General features: G+C 46.2%; 1 protein-coding gene across 1 annotated transcript in view; it reads left to right on the forward strand.

Annotated features, from left to right (window-relative positions):
- Itga11 (integrin subunit alpha 11) overlaps positions 1-6,899 on the forward strand; it is a 102,105-nt gene extending 95,206 nt beyond the window's left edge. Inside the window, exons 27-30 of the mRNA XM_057766549.1 lie at positions 136-246; positions 371-466; positions 4,855-4,968; positions 5,483-6,899. Coding sequence (XP_057622532.1) covers positions 136-246; positions 371-466; positions 4,855-4,968; positions 5,483-5,554 — 393 coding nt within the window. The 3' untranslated portion in view covers positions 5,555-6,899. The remainder of the gene's footprint in view (positions 1-135; positions 247-370; positions 467-4,854; positions 4,969-5,482) is intronic.
- Positions 6,900-21,181: the final 14,282 nt, after the last annotated feature.

The following is a 21,181-nucleotide window of genomic DNA, read 5'->3' on the forward strand; positions in this document are numbered from 1 at the left end:
CGTCCCTGCCATCTGCTTCCCTCTCCCAGTTGGTCCAGCCTTGGGGCTGTCTGATGATCCACGCTCCAGCTCACATTCCACGCCACGGGCCCTGTCCCCACAGCACCCTGCTCACCCCCAACAACTCTCTTCCAGAACCACAGCAACTCTGACGTGGTCTCCATCACCTGCAACGTGAAGCTGACCCCCAACCAGGAAATCAGATTCTACCTGATAGGGAACCTGTGGCTGAGGTCTCTGAAAGCAGTAAGTTAGACCCCTTCAGCAGGGCCGGAAGGAAAGGAAGAAGTGGTTGTGGGGAATCTCTCAGCTGAGAGGGACAGGAACAAAGGCTCCGAGAGCCATCTCTGAGGAAGCCCTGTTTGTGCAGCTCAAGTACAGATCTCTGAAGATCACAGTCAACGCAGCCTTGCAGCGGCAGTTCCACAGCCCCTTCATCTTCCGAGAGGAGGACCCCAGCCGCCAGGTGAGCCCCGGGGAGTCCTTCACTCTGAGAGGGGAGGGGGGACCCAAGGTGGGGGGGCTGGGAAGATGGTTCAGCCAGTAAAGTACTTGCTATACAAGCCTGAGGACCTGAGTTTCACATTCAAAACCTGCAGAAAGAAGCCAGGGGCGACTGCGTGTAATCCCAGCATTCTAGAGATGGAGACAGATCCTTGAGCTTGGTCACCAGTCAGCTTAGCTCCAGGCCAGTGAGAGACTGCCTCAAAAAGCACACACACACACACACACACACACACGCACGCACGCACACGTACACGCGCGCCCACACACACCAGACTGGCAGAGCACAGACACATTGCCTTGGCGCACCAGGCTCTGTGCTTTGTGCCATGGGGAAGATAAGAGGGAACACTGAGACCAGATGCCCACACACATGTACCTAAGAGTGGCTCTCTCATGGGCTGTGCCACAGTGAGGCTGTCTAGGGCATGATGGAGCCTCTCGCATCCCACCTAGCCTGGAGCCTCAGCTCTAATGAAGTGCGAGCAGCAATGGGGGTGTGGTGGGAGTGGGGTGGAGATTGAGAGGCTTCAGTGCTCCTTTATAACCAGACAAAAACCACGTAAGCCTGGATAACCATGATTTCAAGGTAGAGAAAAAGAGGTGAGACTCTGGGAGACAGCTACTGTTGTAAACAAGTTGAGTCTTAGAGAAAAATCAGTCTCTGGAAACAGAGCAGCTGGGCATAGGCCTCTGCTGCCCCCCACTGGCCATGTCTCAGAAATGCTGTTCTAAACTGTAGCCTAGCGTCCCCTCAGCTACACATCCCAGGAGACACTAGCTTACAAACCGGCAAGGTTAAAGGGGTGGGGGAGGGAGGGAAACAGCCTTGGCAAAGGGACACCATCAGGCTCAGTTTCAATAAGGTGCAGCCTTCCAGACACAGGCCAGCAGGGGCCAAAGCCCGAAGGCTGTGCTCGAGACCCTCCTAAGGAACGGGAGAAGCTGTGGAAACTGAGGCCTTTTAGGGTCAGGTTAGTGCCACATCCTGGTAGTCTGACCCACCCTGGGGCTCCAACCTAAGCCCTGTGTCCCCTGACACCTCTGCCTCTCTGAGGGAGCAGACACAAGCAGCCTCCTTTGGGTCCATGTGTTCATTCATTCATTCTGCATCTGATGGGGACCCGACCCTCTGCATCTGATGGGGACCCGACCCTCTGCATCTGATGGGGACCCATCCCTCCCTCTTCCCTCACAGACTGGGCAAGCAGATTCAGATACGGCTTAGGGAGTTGAGCACGGTAATAACCAATCATGGCAACAGTCCAGGGAACACCACAGCACTGAGGGCAGGAGAGGGACAGAGTGTTCAGGGAGAGCTTTCTAGAGATAGTCCTGTGAAGTTAATCTTCAATGTCATGTCAATTTTCCAAGCCCTCCCACTACCCATGCCTCTCCCCAACATGAGTAGGTATTTCTTCTTTGTTCTTTCTTTCTTTTTTTGTTTTGTTTTGTTTTTGTTTTTGAAACAGAATTTCTCTGTGTGGCTCTGGCTGTCCTGGAACTCAATCTGCAGACCAGTCTGGCCGTGAACTCAGAAATCTGCCTGCCTCTTCCTTCTGGAATCAAAGATGTGTGCCACTACTACCTGGCTAGTGGACTTCCTAGCCCAGCATGTCCCCCCCCCCAAAAAAAAATCCTACTGCACTGAGTGTCTCACCCATAGAAAACCAGACACCCCATAGCAGGTCATGTAGTTCCCAGGTCCACAAAATGAGGGAAGCCGCATAAAGACCCATGCATCCTTCAGGGATGAAACAAAAGCACTTAAGGGTCAATCCGTGTGCACATGCATGCAGACCCACCCCCCACATCTAAGGCCCATCCCCTCCACTGGGGATGAGCAGTGACGGGAGGCAAGCACTCTACCGCCCAGTTAGACACTGTGGCTAAGCCTCTGCCTCACTCCAGGCTCTGAGGGCAGGGCAGTGGGCAAAGATGAGGAGGTCCCACCAGGCCACCCTTGGCGGTACTGCCGCTTGTTTTCTGGCTTCCTTCCCAGAAAAAAAAAAAAAAAGAAAGAAATCCACATGCCAGAGTGAAATCCACACTGGTTTACATCGGAGGCTAGGGAAAGCTCCTCCCTGCAGAGACTGTAGCCCAGTACCACAGGGACATGGAAGCCTGTGTCGATATCTGGGGATCAGTCACTCAAGACCAGAGGAAACAGCGCCATAGCAGCATGGACAGGCATGAGGAGGCCATGGGTAGAGGGCTGGGACAGAGTGAGGGGCAGCAAATGAGGTCATCGAGATGGGACAAGGACCACTTCCCTAGATGAGAAGCTGTGAGGTGCTGAGTAGAGGCCACTGTCACCCAAGTGCAAGTGTCCTCCTACTATGCCGCCAGCAGAGGAAAGGTGGCGAGACTGAGGTGGAGAGGTCGCTGCGGACTCCGGGAGAAGAGGAGAGGACCAGAGCCAGGAGACAAGGGGTGGCCACATTCTGGGGGTTTCAGAGCTGGAGTGAGAAGGTTTGCTGATGGCCCATTGGGTGTAAAAACGGATTGTCAATGACAAGCGGGTAGGAAGAGTACTACCGCTGACCGCTAACAGAGATGTGATGGAAACAGATCTGGAGGCGAGGGAGTCGCAGTCAGGTAGGCAGCCAGATATGTCCAGAGTGCAGAGGAACACAGACATGAGAGCAAGGTCACAAGCATAGTGAATGCCACCCAGCTGGGCAAGTTCACCAGGTCATAGTGGTTCCCATGGCACCAATGGTACCCTTGAAGGTCCTTCTTTATTTGGAAAAAAAAGTAAGCATTTCTTTATAATTTTTGGTTTGATGACAGATGGAAACAATCCAGGATAAACTACGTTTATTTTTTTAAACATTTATTTTAGTGTTTAAAAATATATTTGTGTGTGTCAGGCAATGGTGGTGCAACCCCTTTAATCCCAGAACTCCAGAGGCAGAAGTAGGCAGATCTCTGCAAGTTTGAAGCCAACCTGGTCTACAGAGAAAGTTCCAGGAAAGTTAAGCTACACAGAGAATCCCTGTCTGTCTTGGGGTGCGGAGGAAGGCTCACACATGTGTTATGTGTGTGTGCATATTTGCACTTATGTGTAAAAGTGCTTGCAGAAGCTAGAAAGCAGCATCAGATATCCTGGATCTAGAGTTACAAGTGGCTGCGACCTGTCCAAGGTGGGTGTTAGGAACCAAACTTGGGTCCTTTGTCAGTCCCTGCTCTTTTTTTTTTTTTTTTTTTTTTTTGCTTTTTTCTTTTTTGAGACAGGTTCTATGTTGTCCTGGATGTCCTGGAACTCAATATGTAAGCATCATACTGGCATTAAACTCACAGAGATCTACCTGCCTAAGCCTCCCAAGTGCTGGGGTAAAGAAGGCATGCACCACCACCAGGCCCAGATTCTTTTTTTTTTACTTCATCTAAGTTTAGAAACAACTGAAGGTTTGCTGTATAGCTCAGTTATGGAATACTTGCCTAGTGTACACAAACCCTTGACTTCAGTCCTCAGGATCACACAAACCAGGAGTGGTGATGGCACACACCTGTAATGCCAACACCTGGGAGGTAGAGACAGGAGGATCAAGAATTCAAGGTCTGGGGCTAGGGAGATGCCTCAGTTTGTAACGTGTTTGCCACACAAGCACGGAGACCAGAGTTCAATTCCCATGTTGAGCAGCACTCAGGGCGGTGCAAATGGAAATGCACAGCTGGGAGGTCAGGGAGGGAGGCTCCATGGGATTTGCTGGCCCTGCAGTCTAGCCAAAGCAGGCCAGTGAGAGACCTGTCTCCAAAACTGTTCTGGTGGAGAGAGACTGAGGATGACACCTGTTATCATCCTGAGAGAGAGGAAGAGGGAGGGAGGGGGAGGGAGGGAGGGACAGAAGGAGGGGGAGGGAGGGAAGGAGGGAGGGAGGGAGGGAGAGAGGGAGGAAGGAAGGAAGGAAGGAAGGAAGGAAGGAAGGAAGGAAGGAAGGAAGGAAGGAAGGAAGGAAGGAAGGAAGGAGCAATTGGAACAGCTTCCCAGGCTGCCTGTACACAACCCTGAGTTCCCCACGTGACCCTGGGGCTCAGAAACCACACATGCGACGGACCATCACTGGGAAACGAAGAGTAGCCAGGAGGACTAATGAAGAGTATGTAGAAGAACCAGCGGGAACAGACGGCTCATGGAGCATGGCTCACTGAGACCGTTACCCCAGTTACACATACACTGCGCAGAGCTGGCTGTTCCAAGACCTTGGCCAGCTGCACCACCTGTCCCTCCCTACTTCTCCCAAAAGAACAGATGCAGCTCCCTGCTGCAGGTGTGCCACCTTCTGCCCCTGGGCTGCCCAAGCCCTGCAGTTGTGACAGTATTGCCCTGGCTCCCTCCCCTTGCAGGTCACGTTTGAGATTTCCAAGCAAGAAGATTGGCAGGTCCCCATCTGGATCATTGTGGGCAGCACTCTGGGGGGGCTCTTGCTGCTGGCCCTGCTAGTCCTGGCACTGTGGCAGGTAAGGCTCCTATCCCTGGAAGCTGGCGCTGCCCCGCCTCCTCCCAACTGCTTGCCTGTTCCTAGGACACCAAGCCCCTTCCACAGCAGGCAAGACTGGTCAGGGCCCACAGAGGCCACTTCAACTATGGTTCCAGATCTGTGGGTCCCTCTTAGCAGAAAACAAATGAACGAAACAGGCAATGAAACTACACATTCCCTCCATCTCAGAAGCTCTGGTTGAGAACTTGGGGTTTAAGCTCCTTTTGCTACAGATAGTGAGGTGGGCCCAGAGAGGAATGTTAACTAGGGCTGCGTGACACAGCATGACTTCTAGTCTCCTGCCCAGGGCTCCATCCACCTGGCTTTAATCCACACACTCAGTTTGGGAGTAGGGGTACCAAGAATGAGCTGGGGTATTTAGAGGTGCCCTCTTAGGGAGCAAACACGAGGGGGCTAGTGGAGGACCAGCAGAAGGTGACAAACGTCCTCTAGTCTGTCCACCCCTGAGACTGTCCACCTTTGCCTCCCCACAGCTCGGTTTCTTTAAAAGTGCCAAGCGCAAGAGGGAGCCTGGACTGGGCCCTGTCCCCAAAGGGCTGGAGTGAGAATCTATCGGAGGCTTCGCGTTGATGGGGGCCAGGCACCGGTCCAGGAGCTGCAGGCCAAGGCCTGTGGCCCCACAGAGCTGGGGCAAAGAGGATGCCTGTGAACTTTGTGTTGAGCTCATCTCTGGAGAGATGGCGCCTGATCCCTGTGGGATGAACCGCAAGCCCATGTTCGCAGCAACGTCTCTCCAAGAGGTTGAGTACTGATCCCTAACGACTTAAAGGGACCACTCCAAGACCCGGGCTCTGTGGAGGGAATCTGCTGCCCCAAACACTAAGGTGCTAGGGCTCTGTTATCATGCCCACCTCTGAAGAAACCCAAAGGGAAAAGCGGCAAATACAAGCCCACTGTGCACGCCCCATCTGGACCTCTAGTTTCAGGACTCCATAGCCTGGCAGTATAACCTCCCTCTCACCGTGTGGTTCCCAAGACACTGCCATCCCTTCTCCAGACCCCAAAGTTCTCCATGAGTGAACCAGAGTTGTGTGGCTTGATGTGGCAACTGCAGGCCAGTGGTGAAAGCAGACATTTGAGGACTGTGCCAGATGGGCAGGTGGGAGCCAGGATGCTGGGTACCTTCCAAACATCAGAAGGCAGCAGCGGAGCTCTCCAGCAGTGACTACCACCCACACACTCCTGCCCTCCTGCCTCCCTGAAGCTCCTGCCAGCTCCTTTGGTTGCTAGGCAACTCCCGGGGAGCCTGTGGAGGATATCAGTCCATGGCTCTCCACACCCACTTGTCTTACAGCTGCAGCTTGTGCTGGCGCAGATGCACTGAGGTGGGGAGCCTCTGTTCCTTGCATCAGCCCCCGACACACACACATACACAGACGCACACACACACACGCATGCACACGCTCACACAGGCGCACATGCATACACCTCCCACCCACGAGGGTGGAGGGGCACTGTGGAGGGGCCCTCTTTGGCATGCACTGAACAAAGCCCATGCAAGGCCCCTCAGAACCTTAAACCTCAGAGGCAGACAGCTCTCTCACCTGCCAGCTCTACGAACAAGCCCTGATGACAAGGGGCATGCCGGGTGCCCAGCAGAGTAATTTATGCCTTAGCCCTTTTTGTTGAGACGGAAATGGACACCTCAAAGCCATCTGCTCCCCTGTGCAGTACAACCTTTACTGTCAGAAATATATTTAAGAAAATTTTCTAAAAGGTGTTTAAAAACAACCAACAGACATTCCATTTTGTGACAGAGCAAGGCCAAATTCTGCTTTAAAGGGGAAAGGGAAGGGAGTGTCTATTTCTATCTAAATGTTGGGGACAGTCTCCTCCATTGTGTGGCCACCTCTCTCCCAAGGACTTCCTAGCCTCACTCACTAGAACATCTATGTGTCATGGTAGCGGGGCACTCTCCCCTCACCACCAGCACCCACCCCATCTTGGGCTAGGTGCTCTCCCCTCATAGGTCCCAGTTTCTCCAGGCAGGGCCTACAATGTCACCCCTCCCACACATGCACTCTGGCTTCTCTTCTAGAGAGAGATTAACTCTTCCCCAAAGCATCTTCATTCTATTCTCATGCTATTCCCTTTCCACAACCCTAGCAAACAACTTAGAAAGTATTTGGATTTTTTTTCAGATTCTTTTGTGTGTGTGAACGTGCATGCATGTGTATGTGTGTGTCTATGTGTATGTGCACATAGGTGCCCAAGAAGGCCAGAAGAGGGTGGTGGCACCATTCTCCACAGCAAAATCAAGACTCAATCCAGGAATGCCATCTCCCCAGCTTCAGAAGAGCTAAATTGGGGCTCAAAGGTCAAACAGTGAAACTAAACCCTGAACCCAGAAGTTCATTTCCCTCTAACAGAGTATCAGTGGCTGCCCTTATGATTGAGGTCACTGGGGAAAGAATGGACCAACCCACACTCAAAAGCATGTTATCACTGGGTGGTAGTAGCACACACCTTTAATCCCAGCACTCGGGAGGCAGAGGCAAGCGGATCTCTGTGAGTTCGAGGCCATCCTGGTCTACAGAGCGAGTTCCAGGACTGATTCCATTGCTACTGAGAAACCCTGTCTCGAAAAACCAAAAAAGAAAAAGAAAAAGAAAGAAAGGAAAAAGAAAAAAAAAAGTGTTATCAAGCCAGGAGTGGGGCACATACCTTTAATTCCAGCACTCAAGAGGCAGAGCAGGCAGATCTCTGTGAATTTGAGGCCAGTCTAGTGAACAAAGTGAGTTCCAGGACTGCCAGGGCTATTGAAAAACAAACAAACAAACAAACAAAAACCAAGAGGACTCAGCTGGTCTCCTCTCCAACACTGGCAGATCTCGCCCTTAACACTCTCTCCTTTTTCTTAATTCTACCTTCCTGAATCTGTTTATTCGTAAACAGAAATGTCCAAGACTGGCCATGGCAGTGCTTTCACTGTAGAGGGAACAAAGCCTCACCTACGGGGCAAGGGCCATGGTCCCTGGGACTCTGATCCAGGACATCACCTGGGGAGCAAAGCCGCTGTGGGTGGCCTGTGCTGAGCTGAGCTCCCAGGCAAGTGACATGACAGACAGCCAAGCAGAGGACAGGGATTCAGCACACACGGGCAGCTCTCTGGGATGGATACTGGAAACTGTTTCATGCTCAAGGTTGGTTATGGTAACCCAGCCCTGGCCTAATCGGGAAGGCCTTGTGGTTACTCACGGCAAGTCTGCAGGGTGCGGCTTATTTCACTCCGCCAAGGTCCTGAGAGCTCCAGTGACACTGGAAGGGTTTGGGCACATTTGCTGTGACTGGGAAGGGAGATAAGCATCAGGCTAATGACAGCCATCATTAGAAAGAAGCTCCCTGAAGGGCAACCTTGAATCCACAGCGATCCTAGTATAGTGGCATGGCGGCAGACACCTACAATCCTAGCACCAAGAGGTGAAGGCAGGAGGATCAGCAGGACAAGGCAGATAAGTTTAAAACCAGCCTCGGCTACATAAAACCCAGTCTCAAAATGAAACACTAACGTCAGGCGTAGTGGAGCATGCCTTTAATCCCAGCACTCCAGAGGCAGGGGCAGATGGATCTCTGTGAGTTCAAGGCCAGCCTGATCTACAGAGTCAGTTCCAGGAAAGCCAGAGCCACATAGTGAAACCCTGTCTCAAAATCAATTAATAAAGGAAACACTGTATAGCTCACAGGTAGGGATTAATAACTGTGGTCTAGCTGCTAATTCATAATTTTCAGTCAAGGGCATTGCACAACTGTACTCTCAGCTCAGGAGGCTGAGGTCTCAAGTTCAAGAACAGCCTAAACAACACACTAAGACCATCTCAAAAACCTTTTTGAAACATTGGTCATATAGCCCAGTGGTAGAGTACTTACTAAGCACATTCAAGGTCCCAAGTTCAACTCTTCAATCCCCAGTACCATGAAAAATGAAATTCAGATGAAATTACTAGGAAATAAAACTAACTTAAAATGGTTCTTTGAAGAGAGAGCATTCATTACACGACCAGGCTGAACACACTCTAAAGAACATGAATGGAGCTCCTATGGTATTGGATATGTAAAGAGGTCTGCAGTAAAATCAAGTATGGCTTCTACACCAAACTACCATGGAGGTGGGGGGGGGGGGTGCAGTGATGGGGAGGACATAGCTGTCAGGATTTCTGAGGTCTCAGCTTGCTACCTAGTAGAGGAAACAGCTGCAAGTAGCTGAGAAGCAGAGGGACAAGACATGCCGGGAGAGGGGGCACTTGAGTTGTTCCAGTACCCACTCCTGTCTGGATGAGGACAGCCCTCAGAAGATGCAGAAGCTGAGGGTCAGCCCTGGGTAGACTTGGGAGAGACTTCTGTAATGTTCTGGGAAGTGGGTATCATTTAGTACCCCTCAGATCCCGTTTGTTGTGAGCTGGAAGGAGGAAGCCCGTCCGGAAAGCTTCTTCCTGGCATTAGATGCCGAGGCCTGTGCGCTGAGGGTGGAGTAGGCCTCATGCCTCAGAAGGCAAGTTGTCCAGGCTGAGGTTCAAGCGTGGTTCCAGAGTGGCCTCAGTGACTCACAAGGGCCACCCCAGGCCTCACAGGCGCAGCCTCTGGGAGGTGATTCTTTGCACACTGACCTTTCCCTAGCGTCTAGAACCATCAGCATTTGTTCCCTGATTCAGTGTCTGTTTCCTACACAGCCTGTCCTTGTGGCTTTCAGCTTTGCTCAAGCCTAACTTGGGGACACAATAGTCTATAAAAGCCCCAGGAGCTGACAGGAGGTATTACTTGTGCTAAGAAAGGTGGTGGTTCTCAGGAGGGACCAAGCACAGGCAGGACACACGCAGAGGCAACAGAGAAGCAACATGGAGTGCAGCTGGGGAGGCAGGCCTCTACCTCCCCTGAGGTCAGCACGAGGAGGCATCTCCATGGCCACTCTGTTCTCCAAGAATAAGAGGCTGGAATTGAGTCAGTCCCTCTGGCTTCAAGTTCCAAGATGGCAGTGTGTGACAGAAACAACTGACTTCATCATGTCCCTTTCCTGGCATGAGTCACTGCCAATTTCACCCACCAGACAAGGGATAACCAGGCCTTTCTCCCTCCCAAAGGTACTCTCTGTATCTGTAGTTAGTGAGTCTCCATTAACTGATGGAAGAGAAAAGTCCATCTGCTTTTTTCACCAAAATTTAACAAACACGGGCAGATTGTCCCCAAGTGAGACTTTATGACCTGGGTTTTCTGTCATATTGTGGCCTTCGAGAGCAGGTACTGCAGTTTGCCCTCACCCTGTCATGTCAGTACACAGATGTTACCCGAAACAATGAAAAACGTGCCCTGAAATCTCAAAGCCACAGGATTCTTAAGGCCACGGCACAATGCAAACCTGCAGCAGCCTCACAGGAATCAGGGCCATACCCGGTCTCAGAGCAAGGACAGTACCACGACCAAGAGACATTCCACTTCCCATCCTGACAGTTTGTAATGTCTGGGTCTGAATCCTCAATTACAAAATGAAAGGTTGATCTTTTCAGATCTCTATATTAGAGTGGCCAGCACAAATCTAAGCCTGATCTAACATATTAACATTTAGAAATGTGTATATACAATTATTAAAAATTGAATATGCTAGAACTGAGAGGGGGGAAGGGGGTGAAGAAGAACAAGAAGAAATTGAGCCTAATGGCACAGACCTGCTATTCCAGCTACTCTGGAGGTTAGGGCAGGAGGATCCCAAGTTCAAGGCCTGCCTGGACTACCTAGTAAGACCATCTCAAACAAAAAGTAAAAAGAAGCTGGAAATAAAGCTCAGGGTAACCTTCCCTACAAGCCTGATGTTGCGGGAGGTCCTTCCGCTCCTCCAGCCAATAGCCACCAAGATACCAGCCCATTGGGGCGTGGTATCTTTCCCTTTAAAAAAAGCGGCCACTTCCCTCCTCTCTCTCTTTACTTCCTGCTCCGGTTCCGGCGACTAGACTTCTTCCCAATTGCGTGCGCAGAGGGCTGTTGTCTGGGACCGTGATCTGTAAGTTTATTCCCCTTTAAATAAATACCACCCTATTAATCACAATTCCAAACTGGTGTGGGATTGTTTATGACTTGCGCCTTCATCTGGCACCCAACGTTTGGTTTTAGGACCCCTCCTTCCCCCGCTCGGCTGCTGGCCGCCAGTTCGGCCGCGGCCTGTGCCTTGCGGCCTGTGCCTTGCGGCCTGTGCCTTGCGGCCTGTGCCTTGTGCGTGGAGCCAGCAGTTTAACATAAATCATCACGCAGTGGCTTTTCTTGCTGCAGTTCTTTATATTTTCCCTTTAGACACTTCAGATTGACTTCAAGTCCCCACGCAGCCTATCGTTTGCCTCGCTACGTGGATTTAAATTCCACAGGACCGCGTAGTCTCTGCCCACGTGGTTTGCTCTTTTCTGAATCGTTTTCAAATCTCCCTTGCAAGCACAGCTCTTAAGCGGAGCGAACCAGAGCACGCGGTTACCAGTTGCGGAAAGCTGCAACCCCTTGGGACGACTCTGTCACGTGGAGGCATACACAGCTTCCGGGTTACTCTTCTCTACCCCTGGATTCTGGGTTTATGGTTCCGTGTACGGAATTGATTTAATTACATTTACTTTGTTGAGCAACTTGCATTTCCCAGTTTTTAACAAATACTAGGCGGACACTGAAACAGGACCCCGTTTTCGTCGCGACTTGGGAACAGCGCCACCTGCTGGATAATAGGTAATATGGCAGTTTTCGTTTCCAACATGAATTTTACTATTTTGACTACCAAAACAATGGGTTTTTTCATGCAAGGTTTATACGACTATGGAGATAACTTAATTTACTGGTTACTAGGTTTCAGTATTCTTTTGAATATTCTATTATTTAGGAAAATTATGGCACTCCTAAGAACCATGCAATCTTTACCAGAAACTAATACAGGTCAGGAGATTCAGGATTCAAAAGCTTTGAAATCACAGGTGCAGAATGGGGACCAAAAAATTGACACCTCAGTGAAATCACTAGAAACACATGTAGCTCAGGAGATTCAGGATTTAAGAGAGACAATGATAAAAAGACTTGAAATGATTGAAGAAATTATTGGAGCTGGTGAACAGAGTAAGAAGGCACAAGGACAGGATACAATGCCACCACCAGCTATTAGATCTGGCTTACCCAGGGTTTTAGCGACATACCCTGTAATTCATTCTGACAAAGCGTCAACTTCTAAAGGCTCAAAGGGAGTCAGAGAAGCTAGATGGATGCCAATAGCAATGAATGATCTAAAAGAAATTAAGCAAGCTATAGTTACCTTTGGCTTGCACTCTGCATATGTTAAGGAAATGATAAGGACTTGGGCTTCTAATGCTAGAGCTACCCCCCACGATTTCCATCAGTTAGTGTCTGCAGTTTTAGATAATGGACCTTCCTTGATGTTTGGAATCTATTTCAGAGAAGAATCCAAACATATGGAACAGCAAGGAAGAGCAAAAGGTGTGGAGGTTTCCCAAGATCAAATTCTTGGTGTAGGAGAATATGCTGACCCACAGGTCCAAGCTCTTTATGATGATGAAGTACTGTGTTTATGTCACCAAGCAGCTTTAAATGCTTGGAATAGGCTACAAGATCCAGCAAAAAGGGTTGAATCATATACCAGAATTAGGCAGGGACAGAGAGAACCCTTTATTGACTTTTTGCAAAGATTAATTAAGGCTCTGGACATAGGGGTAACAGACCCAGAAGCTAGACGACTACTTCTTGAATCTCTAGCTTTTGAGAATGCAAACATAGAATGCAAAAAGATAATTGGGCCTTTAAAGTTTAGATCAGCACCTATGGATGAATGGATTCAGCATACAATGAATGTTGAGACGTTTAGCTATAATGATGAATCTTGGGTAGGAGAAGCGATTTCCAAAGCAATGAGGAGACATCAAACTGCCAGGTGTTTTAATTGTGGTAAATTAGGACATCTGAAAAGGGATTGCAGGCAAAGGATTTCTAGGAATAATATCCCTTCTGGGAATGACAAAAATAGGAGACCTCGGCCTTCAGGTATATGTAGGAGATGTGGTAAAGGCCGACACTGGTCCAACGAATGCAGGTCAACAACAGACAGACAAGGCAACCCGATACAGTCGGGAAACTCCTTGAGGGGCCTCTCGCAGGCCCCCAAGCCAACAGTGGCCCAGTCATTCCCAGTCACAGTAGAGAACGTGCCTCACCAAGAAAATTAAAAGCTCCAATTTCTGCTGTAAAAAATATTACTGGTCTAAATGATGAATTACACATGGAGGATGAGTCAAAAAACCCAGTAGGACAGAGTAAACGTATATTTTGGCAGACTTCTATTAATGATCAAAGACCAAAGCTAAGAGTCTGTATAAATGGCACTTTTATTGAAGGCTTATTGGACACAGGTGCGGATGTAAGTATTATTACTCCAGAATCTTGGCATCCGAATTGGCCTCTTCAAGAGGTAGATGTTCAGTTCCTGGGAATTGGAACCCTATCTCGTGTAAAACAAAGCACAAGATGGGTTGAATGCATAGGGCCTGAAGGGCAAATAGGAAGACTAAGGCCATATATTGCCAATATCGCAATAAATTTATGGGGCCGTGACCTGCTACAGCAATGGAATACCCAGATTAACATTCCTGTAGTTCCAGGAACTCATAATTCTGGGAAGGACATGATGAGATATTATGGGAAAAGGTCACCAGCCATTCAGGCTGTACAAGAACATACAGCAAATACCAAACCTTTAGAGGTACCAACAGCCCTACCTTTAAAATGGCTAACTGAGAAGCCAATATGGATCAAACAGTGGCCTCTAGCTGAAGATAAATTACAGGCATTGGAACAGCTGGTGCAAGAGCAACTAGATGCTCACCATATTGAAGAATCAACCAGCCCTTGGAATTCTCCTGTGTTTGTTGTAAAAAAGAAATCCGGTAAATGGAGAATGGTGACAGATTTAAGAGCTGTCAACAAGGTAATTCAACCTATGGGCCCACTACAATCTGGAATTCCTTTGCCTTCTCTATTACCAAAAGGATGGCCTCTTATAGTTATTGATTTGAAAGATTGTTTTTTCACCATACCGTTACAAGAAAAGGATAGAGAAAAATTTGCCTTCACAGTGCCTACTTATAATAATTCTCAGCCTAATAGGAGATATCAATGGACTGTCCTCCCACAGGGTATGCTCAATAGTCCTACATTGTGCCAATATTTTGTAAGTAAGCCATTGGAAATAATTCGTAAACAATTCCCCAAGTCCATAATTTACCATTACATGGATGACATCTTGTTATCTGATTCAAATAAAGATACTTTAGAAAGGATGTTTGAAGAAGTAAAGAAAGTCTTGCCTAGGTGGGGATTACAAATTGCCCCTGAAAAGATTCAAAGAGGAAATTCTATTAATTACCTAGGTTACAGAATAGGGTTAGAGAAAATTAAAACGCAAAAGGCACAAATTAGGCGAGACAGGTTAAAGACTCTTAATGATTTCCAAAGATTGTTAGGAGACATTTCCAGTCTAATACCAGCTATTGGGATAACACCTGATCTAATAGTTCATTTAAACAAAACCTTAGATGGTGATAAAGATTTGAATAGTCCAAGAAAACTGACAGCTGAAGCAGAAAAGGAACTGACAATGATTGAGGAAAAATTACAGGAGGCACATGTGGATAGGGTGAACCCAAATCTTAGCTGCATCCTAGTCATATTGCCTTCCAGAATTTCTCCTACAGGGATTCTAATGCAGAGGGAAGATATTATTTTAGAGTGGATATTTATACCTAATAAACCAAGTAAAAAATTAAAAACTTATGTGGAAAAAGTCTCTGAATTAATTATAAAGGGTAAACTGAGACTTCGTCAACTAGCAGGTATAGACCCAGCAGAAATTATAGTGCCTTTTACTACTGAAGAAATAAAAAAGTTATGGGAAGACAATGAACCATGGCAAAGAGCTTGTGCTAATTTTTTGGGAGAAATTAATAGCAACTATCCCAAAAGTGGTAGACTTAACCTCATAAAGAGAACTTCTTGGATTCTTCCTAGAATTGTACGTGATGCTCCAATAACTGGAGCCCGTACATTCTATACTGATGCAAATAAATCAGGGAAAGCAGGTTATAAGTCAGATGAATTGAGTAAGGTGGAACAAAGCCCTTATAATTCTGTCCAGAAGGCAGAATTATATGCCATTCTTATGGTGCTAAGGGATTTTAAAGAACCTCTTAATATAGTTACAGATTCACAATATGCAGAAAGAGTTATCTTGCATATTGAAACTGCTGAATTTATACCAGATGACACAGAGCTGACTTCATTGTTTATCCAGGTACAAGACATAATCAGGAACAGGCTTTGTCCGATGTACATAACACACATCCGGTCCCATACAGGTCTGCCTGGTCCTCTAGCACAAGGCAACGCTGAGATTGATCAATTATTGATTGGAAGCGTGTTGCAGGCCTCAGAATTTCATAAGAAGCATCATGTCAATAGTAAAGGCCTAAAGAAAGAATTTTCCATTACATGGCAACAAGCTAAGGACATTATAAAGAGATGTCCTACTTGTTCCTTCTATAATCAAACACCGTTGCCTGCAGGGAGTAACCCAAAGGGTACTAAGAGAAATGAAATCTGGCAGATGGATGTGTTCCACTTTATGGAATTTGGTAAATTAAAATATGTACACCACACCATAGACACGTATTCAGGTTTTCAATGGGCTACTGCCCTGAGCTCAGAAAAGGCTGATTCAGTAATCACACATCTATTGGAAGTTATGGCCATCATGGGAATACCTGCACAAATAAAGACAGACAATGGTCCAGCATATGTATCTAAGAAAATGAAACGCTTTTTTGCTTATTATAATATAAAACACATTACAGGTATACCACATAATCCCACAGGTCAGGCAGTTATAGAAAGATCAAATCGTACTATAAAGGATATGCTGAACAAACAGAAAGGGACCGAAAATACCCCCAGAAATAGATTACATAATGCTTTATTGACCTTGAATTTTCTTAACGCTAATGAGAAAGGAACGACAGCAGCAGAAAGACATTGGATAATGGAAAAGTCTGCTGAACTAAATCAACCAATTTATTTCAAAGATGTGCTGACCTCTCAATGGAAGCCAGGAGATGTGCTACGTTGGGGAAGGGGTTTTGCTCTTGTTTCCACAGGAGAAGAAAAATTGTGGATACCATCAAAATTAATAAAGGTTCGATTTGAAGAGGAGAAACCTCTTGGAAAGGAGAAATGACAACTCATCCACAATGATGATATTCCTACAGGTGGTAAGAAAAACATATAGAATGGGGGCAGGGTTCTGTTCTTATCTCCACAGGAAAACACTCATCTTTGAAAAATTCAAGGGATCCTGGATGTTTGGATACTGACAGATGGAAAAATACCTGCCCAATAGGAACTATTAAGAAAACTGAATAAGTTGTGTAAGTAAAATATACTAAACCATATTTCTAAATTTATAGAGCTGGTTTTGAAGTTGGACTCTGGCTCAGTCCCTCTCCAATTCCAAGCCTGTTGGTAAGAGAAAAACCCAGAGTTTCTGGAGTTTCTGTCTCATGTCAAGAGCCATGATAGGGGACAGAAAGAAATATGAGTTTAGAAAACATCTTTGCTTTTCTTCATATCTATCATACCTTTCATTGAATATATCTATCATTCCTTTCATTGAATATACATATATGTGTGTGTGTGTGTATGTCTATATGATTAATGTTTAAGTTTTTCACAATGAACAATGAGTTTTTTCCTGAAGTGACATTTAAAGTTTCCAGGAAGAAGATGGGGCCCCATAACAACGACTCCACCTGGTTGATATGACGTCATGATACCGATAGCGCTACTACAAGACCTGTTTTGGGTACCAGCTGCACAAGACGATCCCAACTTGGTTAGCTGAAATGGTGCACCTCTTATACAACATTCTGGCCAGACCTGCACAAAATACTCAGAGACTATTTGCAATTTTAAAAGACATCGATCTTGAAATTTAACCATCATTTTACTTTCACAGGATCCCCCAGAAAGAACGTCGCCCCCATGACAGCTGGAAGTAACTCTAGAGGACGACGTCCCCTCTCCCAGTAAAGTTTGCCCTTGGGTTTAGGGACATCATTTAGGGATTGATTATAAATTGGTATACGGTTGAGGGTTGGGGAAGGAATTTTATAATAAGCTCAGGGATCAAAAAAAAAAAAAAAAAAAAAGAGGGATAATAGATTGGTACTTGTTGGTACTTGTGAGTTATTGTTTTGAGACAAACGTATTGGTATCGATTCTTATATATTGATACAAAGTGAAATTATATTGACTATTGTATGCATGCATGTTTCTACCTCTGTTTAAAAACATTTTTTATGTATTGACATATATTGTATTGATATATATTGTATATATTTACCATATTGCAGTGTACATTTCTACCTCTGATTAAGATATTTACATATTGCTTGTGTATTGATATATATTTCCCATACTGCAATGTATATTTGTACATTGCTTATATTTGGAGGTCATTGTCCTCATTTGTTTCACAGTTATTTATTGTCTTAGTCTTTAAGTTAGATAGGTATTGAGAATTATATAGATCAATAGTATTCTAAATTTGTCATTTATAATTAGACTAATCAGGTTCTTTAGATACATAGAGATTATACTCAGTATAGATAGATAATCTTCAACCTCTTCAAAGAGCTGTAGAAAATGGCCTTTAATCTAACTCAGAGTTTTGTGGTAGTGAGACACAATTGCTCCTGGCAACACCGCTCTATTCCCGAGAGAATGTTGAGCACCAAAGACACTCCACCCGGAGCCTTTCTTCTTGGCTGAACTGGCCTTTGGGTAAAGAAATGCCCATACCTCAACCACTGACAGAAATACAGAGTATCTGTGAATGGAAAAAACAGGACTGTCATATCCTGCCAAGACAGGGTAAGATAGTTTTGACAAGTTTCTTGCCTTTGAAAATGGTGTGTCAGTTATGTTAGGCCTTAGCCAAAGTTGGTTGCTTCAACGCTGCAAACGTGACCTTGGGTGATTGCCCAGGTAGCTAGTTGTCTCTGTGATTTGTTGCATGTTTTAGAAGTTGTTTGATTGCACTTCCTAATTACTCAGGTAACATTATTTCCCTTCTCAGATCTTCGATGGGGTTGAAGACTATATAAATGTAGTTACTTTCGACTCATGACTTAGCCAAGCTATTTATTATATAAGACCTAAGCTAGTTAGAATAGGATATTTGTACTTATTGTATATAATTTCATAGTAGGTTTAGAACTCTCTTACTTAAATAAAAGGGGGAGGTGTTGCGGGAGGTCCTTCCGCTCCTCCAGCCAATAGCCACCAAGATACCAGCCCATTGGGGCGTGGTATCTTTCCCTTTAAAAAAAGCGGCCACTTCCCTCCTCTCTCTCTTTACTTCCTGCTCCGGTTCCGGCGACTAGACTTCTTCCCAATTGCGTGCGCAGAGGGCTGTTGTCTGGGACCGTGATCTGTAAGTTTATTCCCCTTTAAATAAATACCACCCTATTAATCACAATTCCAAACTGGTGTGGGATTGTTTATGACTTGCGCCTTCAGCCTGAGACCCTGGGTTCAATACCCAGTCCTGAAAAAGTAAACGAATTTAAAAAGCAAGTTTTAAAAACCTCTGGGTATAGACATTTTTGACTCGACTAAAGGGATGTATCTGTCTTTGGGGGGTGGGGGGACTCGTGCATCTATAATCCCAGTCCTCAGGAGGCAGAGGCAGGATGCAGAGTTCTATGTTGTGACGGGTATTGGGTTCGTGCAGATCAGTGGAAGACACAGGGTCACTCTAGGGTGATTTTTACCCTTTGGGGCCACAGGGACTCAGGTTCCGGCAGACTGACTGTAGCTTTGCAAAAGGCTTTCTCATTGTTATACAGTTTACACCTCAGCAAGTCAATTTCCACACACCAAAACCTCATATGTGAAGCTCCACAAAGGAGACAAATGCCAAAGCAATTCTCAGCCCCAAACCTCTTGGAGTTCTGCAAGCAAGTTTTGCATATTTCAAACAGAAGGTGGTGGACACAAAAAGTAGCAGTCACAAAAGGCAGATCAAAGTCCAGGTGCTTAACACTCCAGAATCAAAGCAGCTCAAAGCTCTGTGGAACTCTTGCTACAGTTCTAGGCTAGCCTGAGCTATGTAAGAAGGCCCTATCTCAATACAGAAGAGGAGCACCAGAGAGACGGCTCAGGGGTTAAGAGCACTTGCTGCTCTTGCAGAGGACTGGAGTTTGGTCCCACAGCACCCACAGTAGGCAGCTCACAAGCACCTATAACTCCAGAGGATATGACACTCATTGAGAGTCCATGGGCATGTGCACTAATGTACACAAGCCCACATACACACACACAATTAAAAATAAACATAAAAAGACAGGGCTGCGGATGTGGGGATGTAGCTCTAACACTTGCCTAACATGGAGGAAGACTTGGATTTGATCCACAGAGCACCACTGTGGCGCCATATACCTGTCATTCCAGCACTTGAAAGGCCAGGGAAGTAGAAAAAGCTCCAGGCCACCCTCGCTACAGAGAGTGTGCAACCAACTACATGAGACTCTGCACCAGTCATGGAGGGGTAGCTTAGAATGACAGATCCAACTCTCTAAATGACTCCACTGATTCAGTGCTAGACAAAATGATCCTTTTTTTAAAGATGTATTTTTATTTTAAGTGTATACGCCTGTGTGGATGTATGTATACCACGAGCATGCCTGGTGACGTAAGAGGTCAGGCTTTTGACCACCTGAAAATGAAGGTACTAAGCCTCATAAGCCACCAGATGAACCACATTCAGATGCTCCGAGGAGCAGCAAATGCTCTAAACCTTCTCTCCAACCCAACAAAATAATCTTCTAAGGGGCCATTGATATGGCTCAGCAAGTCTGACAACCTGACTTGGATCCCCGAAGCTCACGTGGTGAAGAAACAACTCCTCTTGTAAGCTCCTGATCCACACACAGCCATGACACATGTGCCTAGGTGCACACACTGCAAGTGAATGTGGAAGAGTTCAATATTTTAACACATGACACTGAAGTTCATGTGGAAAAATAAGCATACGATGAAAGGGCTGCTCATCCCGCACACACAGAAGAAACAAAGAGATAGAAGCCTATCTAAAAACACTTGGCATTTATCTGCCAGGGATTTTGACTGTCTCACTGGATCACCCCAGGACAAGATGGATAATATTATTGTCCCAATTTACAAAACCTGAGGCTTATGTAAAGAAGTACCGCCTACACAGCCCCAGTAGTAAGAAGTCAGTCCTCAGAGCTGCCTGTGCTTCCAGCCCAGCACAGCAGAAGTGAGAAGACCCAACTATGTTGCAGCAATTTACTTTATAATTCAAATCGATGGGAAGTATTTCCTTGGTCAGCAGAATACCTGTATCAAATTAAATTTTTGGTAGATCACAAATTTCAGCCAGGGAGCTGGAGAGATGGCTCCACAGTTCAGAGTACTTACTGCTCTTGCAGAAAACCTGAGTTTGGGTCCCAGCACCCAGTCAGGATGACCCACAACCACCTGGAACTCCAGTCCCAGGGGATTCAACCATCCTCTATTACCTCTTTGGACACCTATATGAATGTGGATCCTGTAATTCACACAGGCACACACATAATTTTAAAGTCAGCCTCTTTTAAAAATTTAAACCAAAGAAAATGAGGAAGGAGGAAAGGAAAGTCATAAAAGTTTGTGTATTTCAAACAGAGAAAATACAAATTAAAAAGATGTTCTGGTCTTGGAATGAAGACAGCCTGACAGGCAGGATAAAAAACCCCAGAATCCAGTAAAACAAATTATGGTAAATTTAACAAAATAAAAATGTAAATTTGACCAGCAATATGGCTCAGTGGGTAAGGACACTTGTCTCCAAACCACGACCTGAGCTCAACCCTCACATGGCAGAAAAAAATTACCTGACTTCTTAAAGTCAGTTAAGACCTACACACCACACACATACACTCTTATCTTACACACATACACACTCACACCACACACTCTCATACACATACACACTCACACAAACATGTAAAATGTACTTTGAAAATGTAAAGTTCTAATATAACTTTTTAAAAAATTAATTACTAAATGAGAAAGAAAACTCCTTAGGCTTTCAC

Source organism: Chionomys nivalis, chromosome 4, assembly GCF_950005125.1.
Source record: "Chionomys nivalis chromosome 4, mChiNiv1.1, whole genome shotgun sequence".
Classification (NCBI taxonomy): Eukaryota; Metazoa; Chordata; class Mammalia; order Rodentia; family Cricetidae; genus Chionomys; species Chionomys nivalis.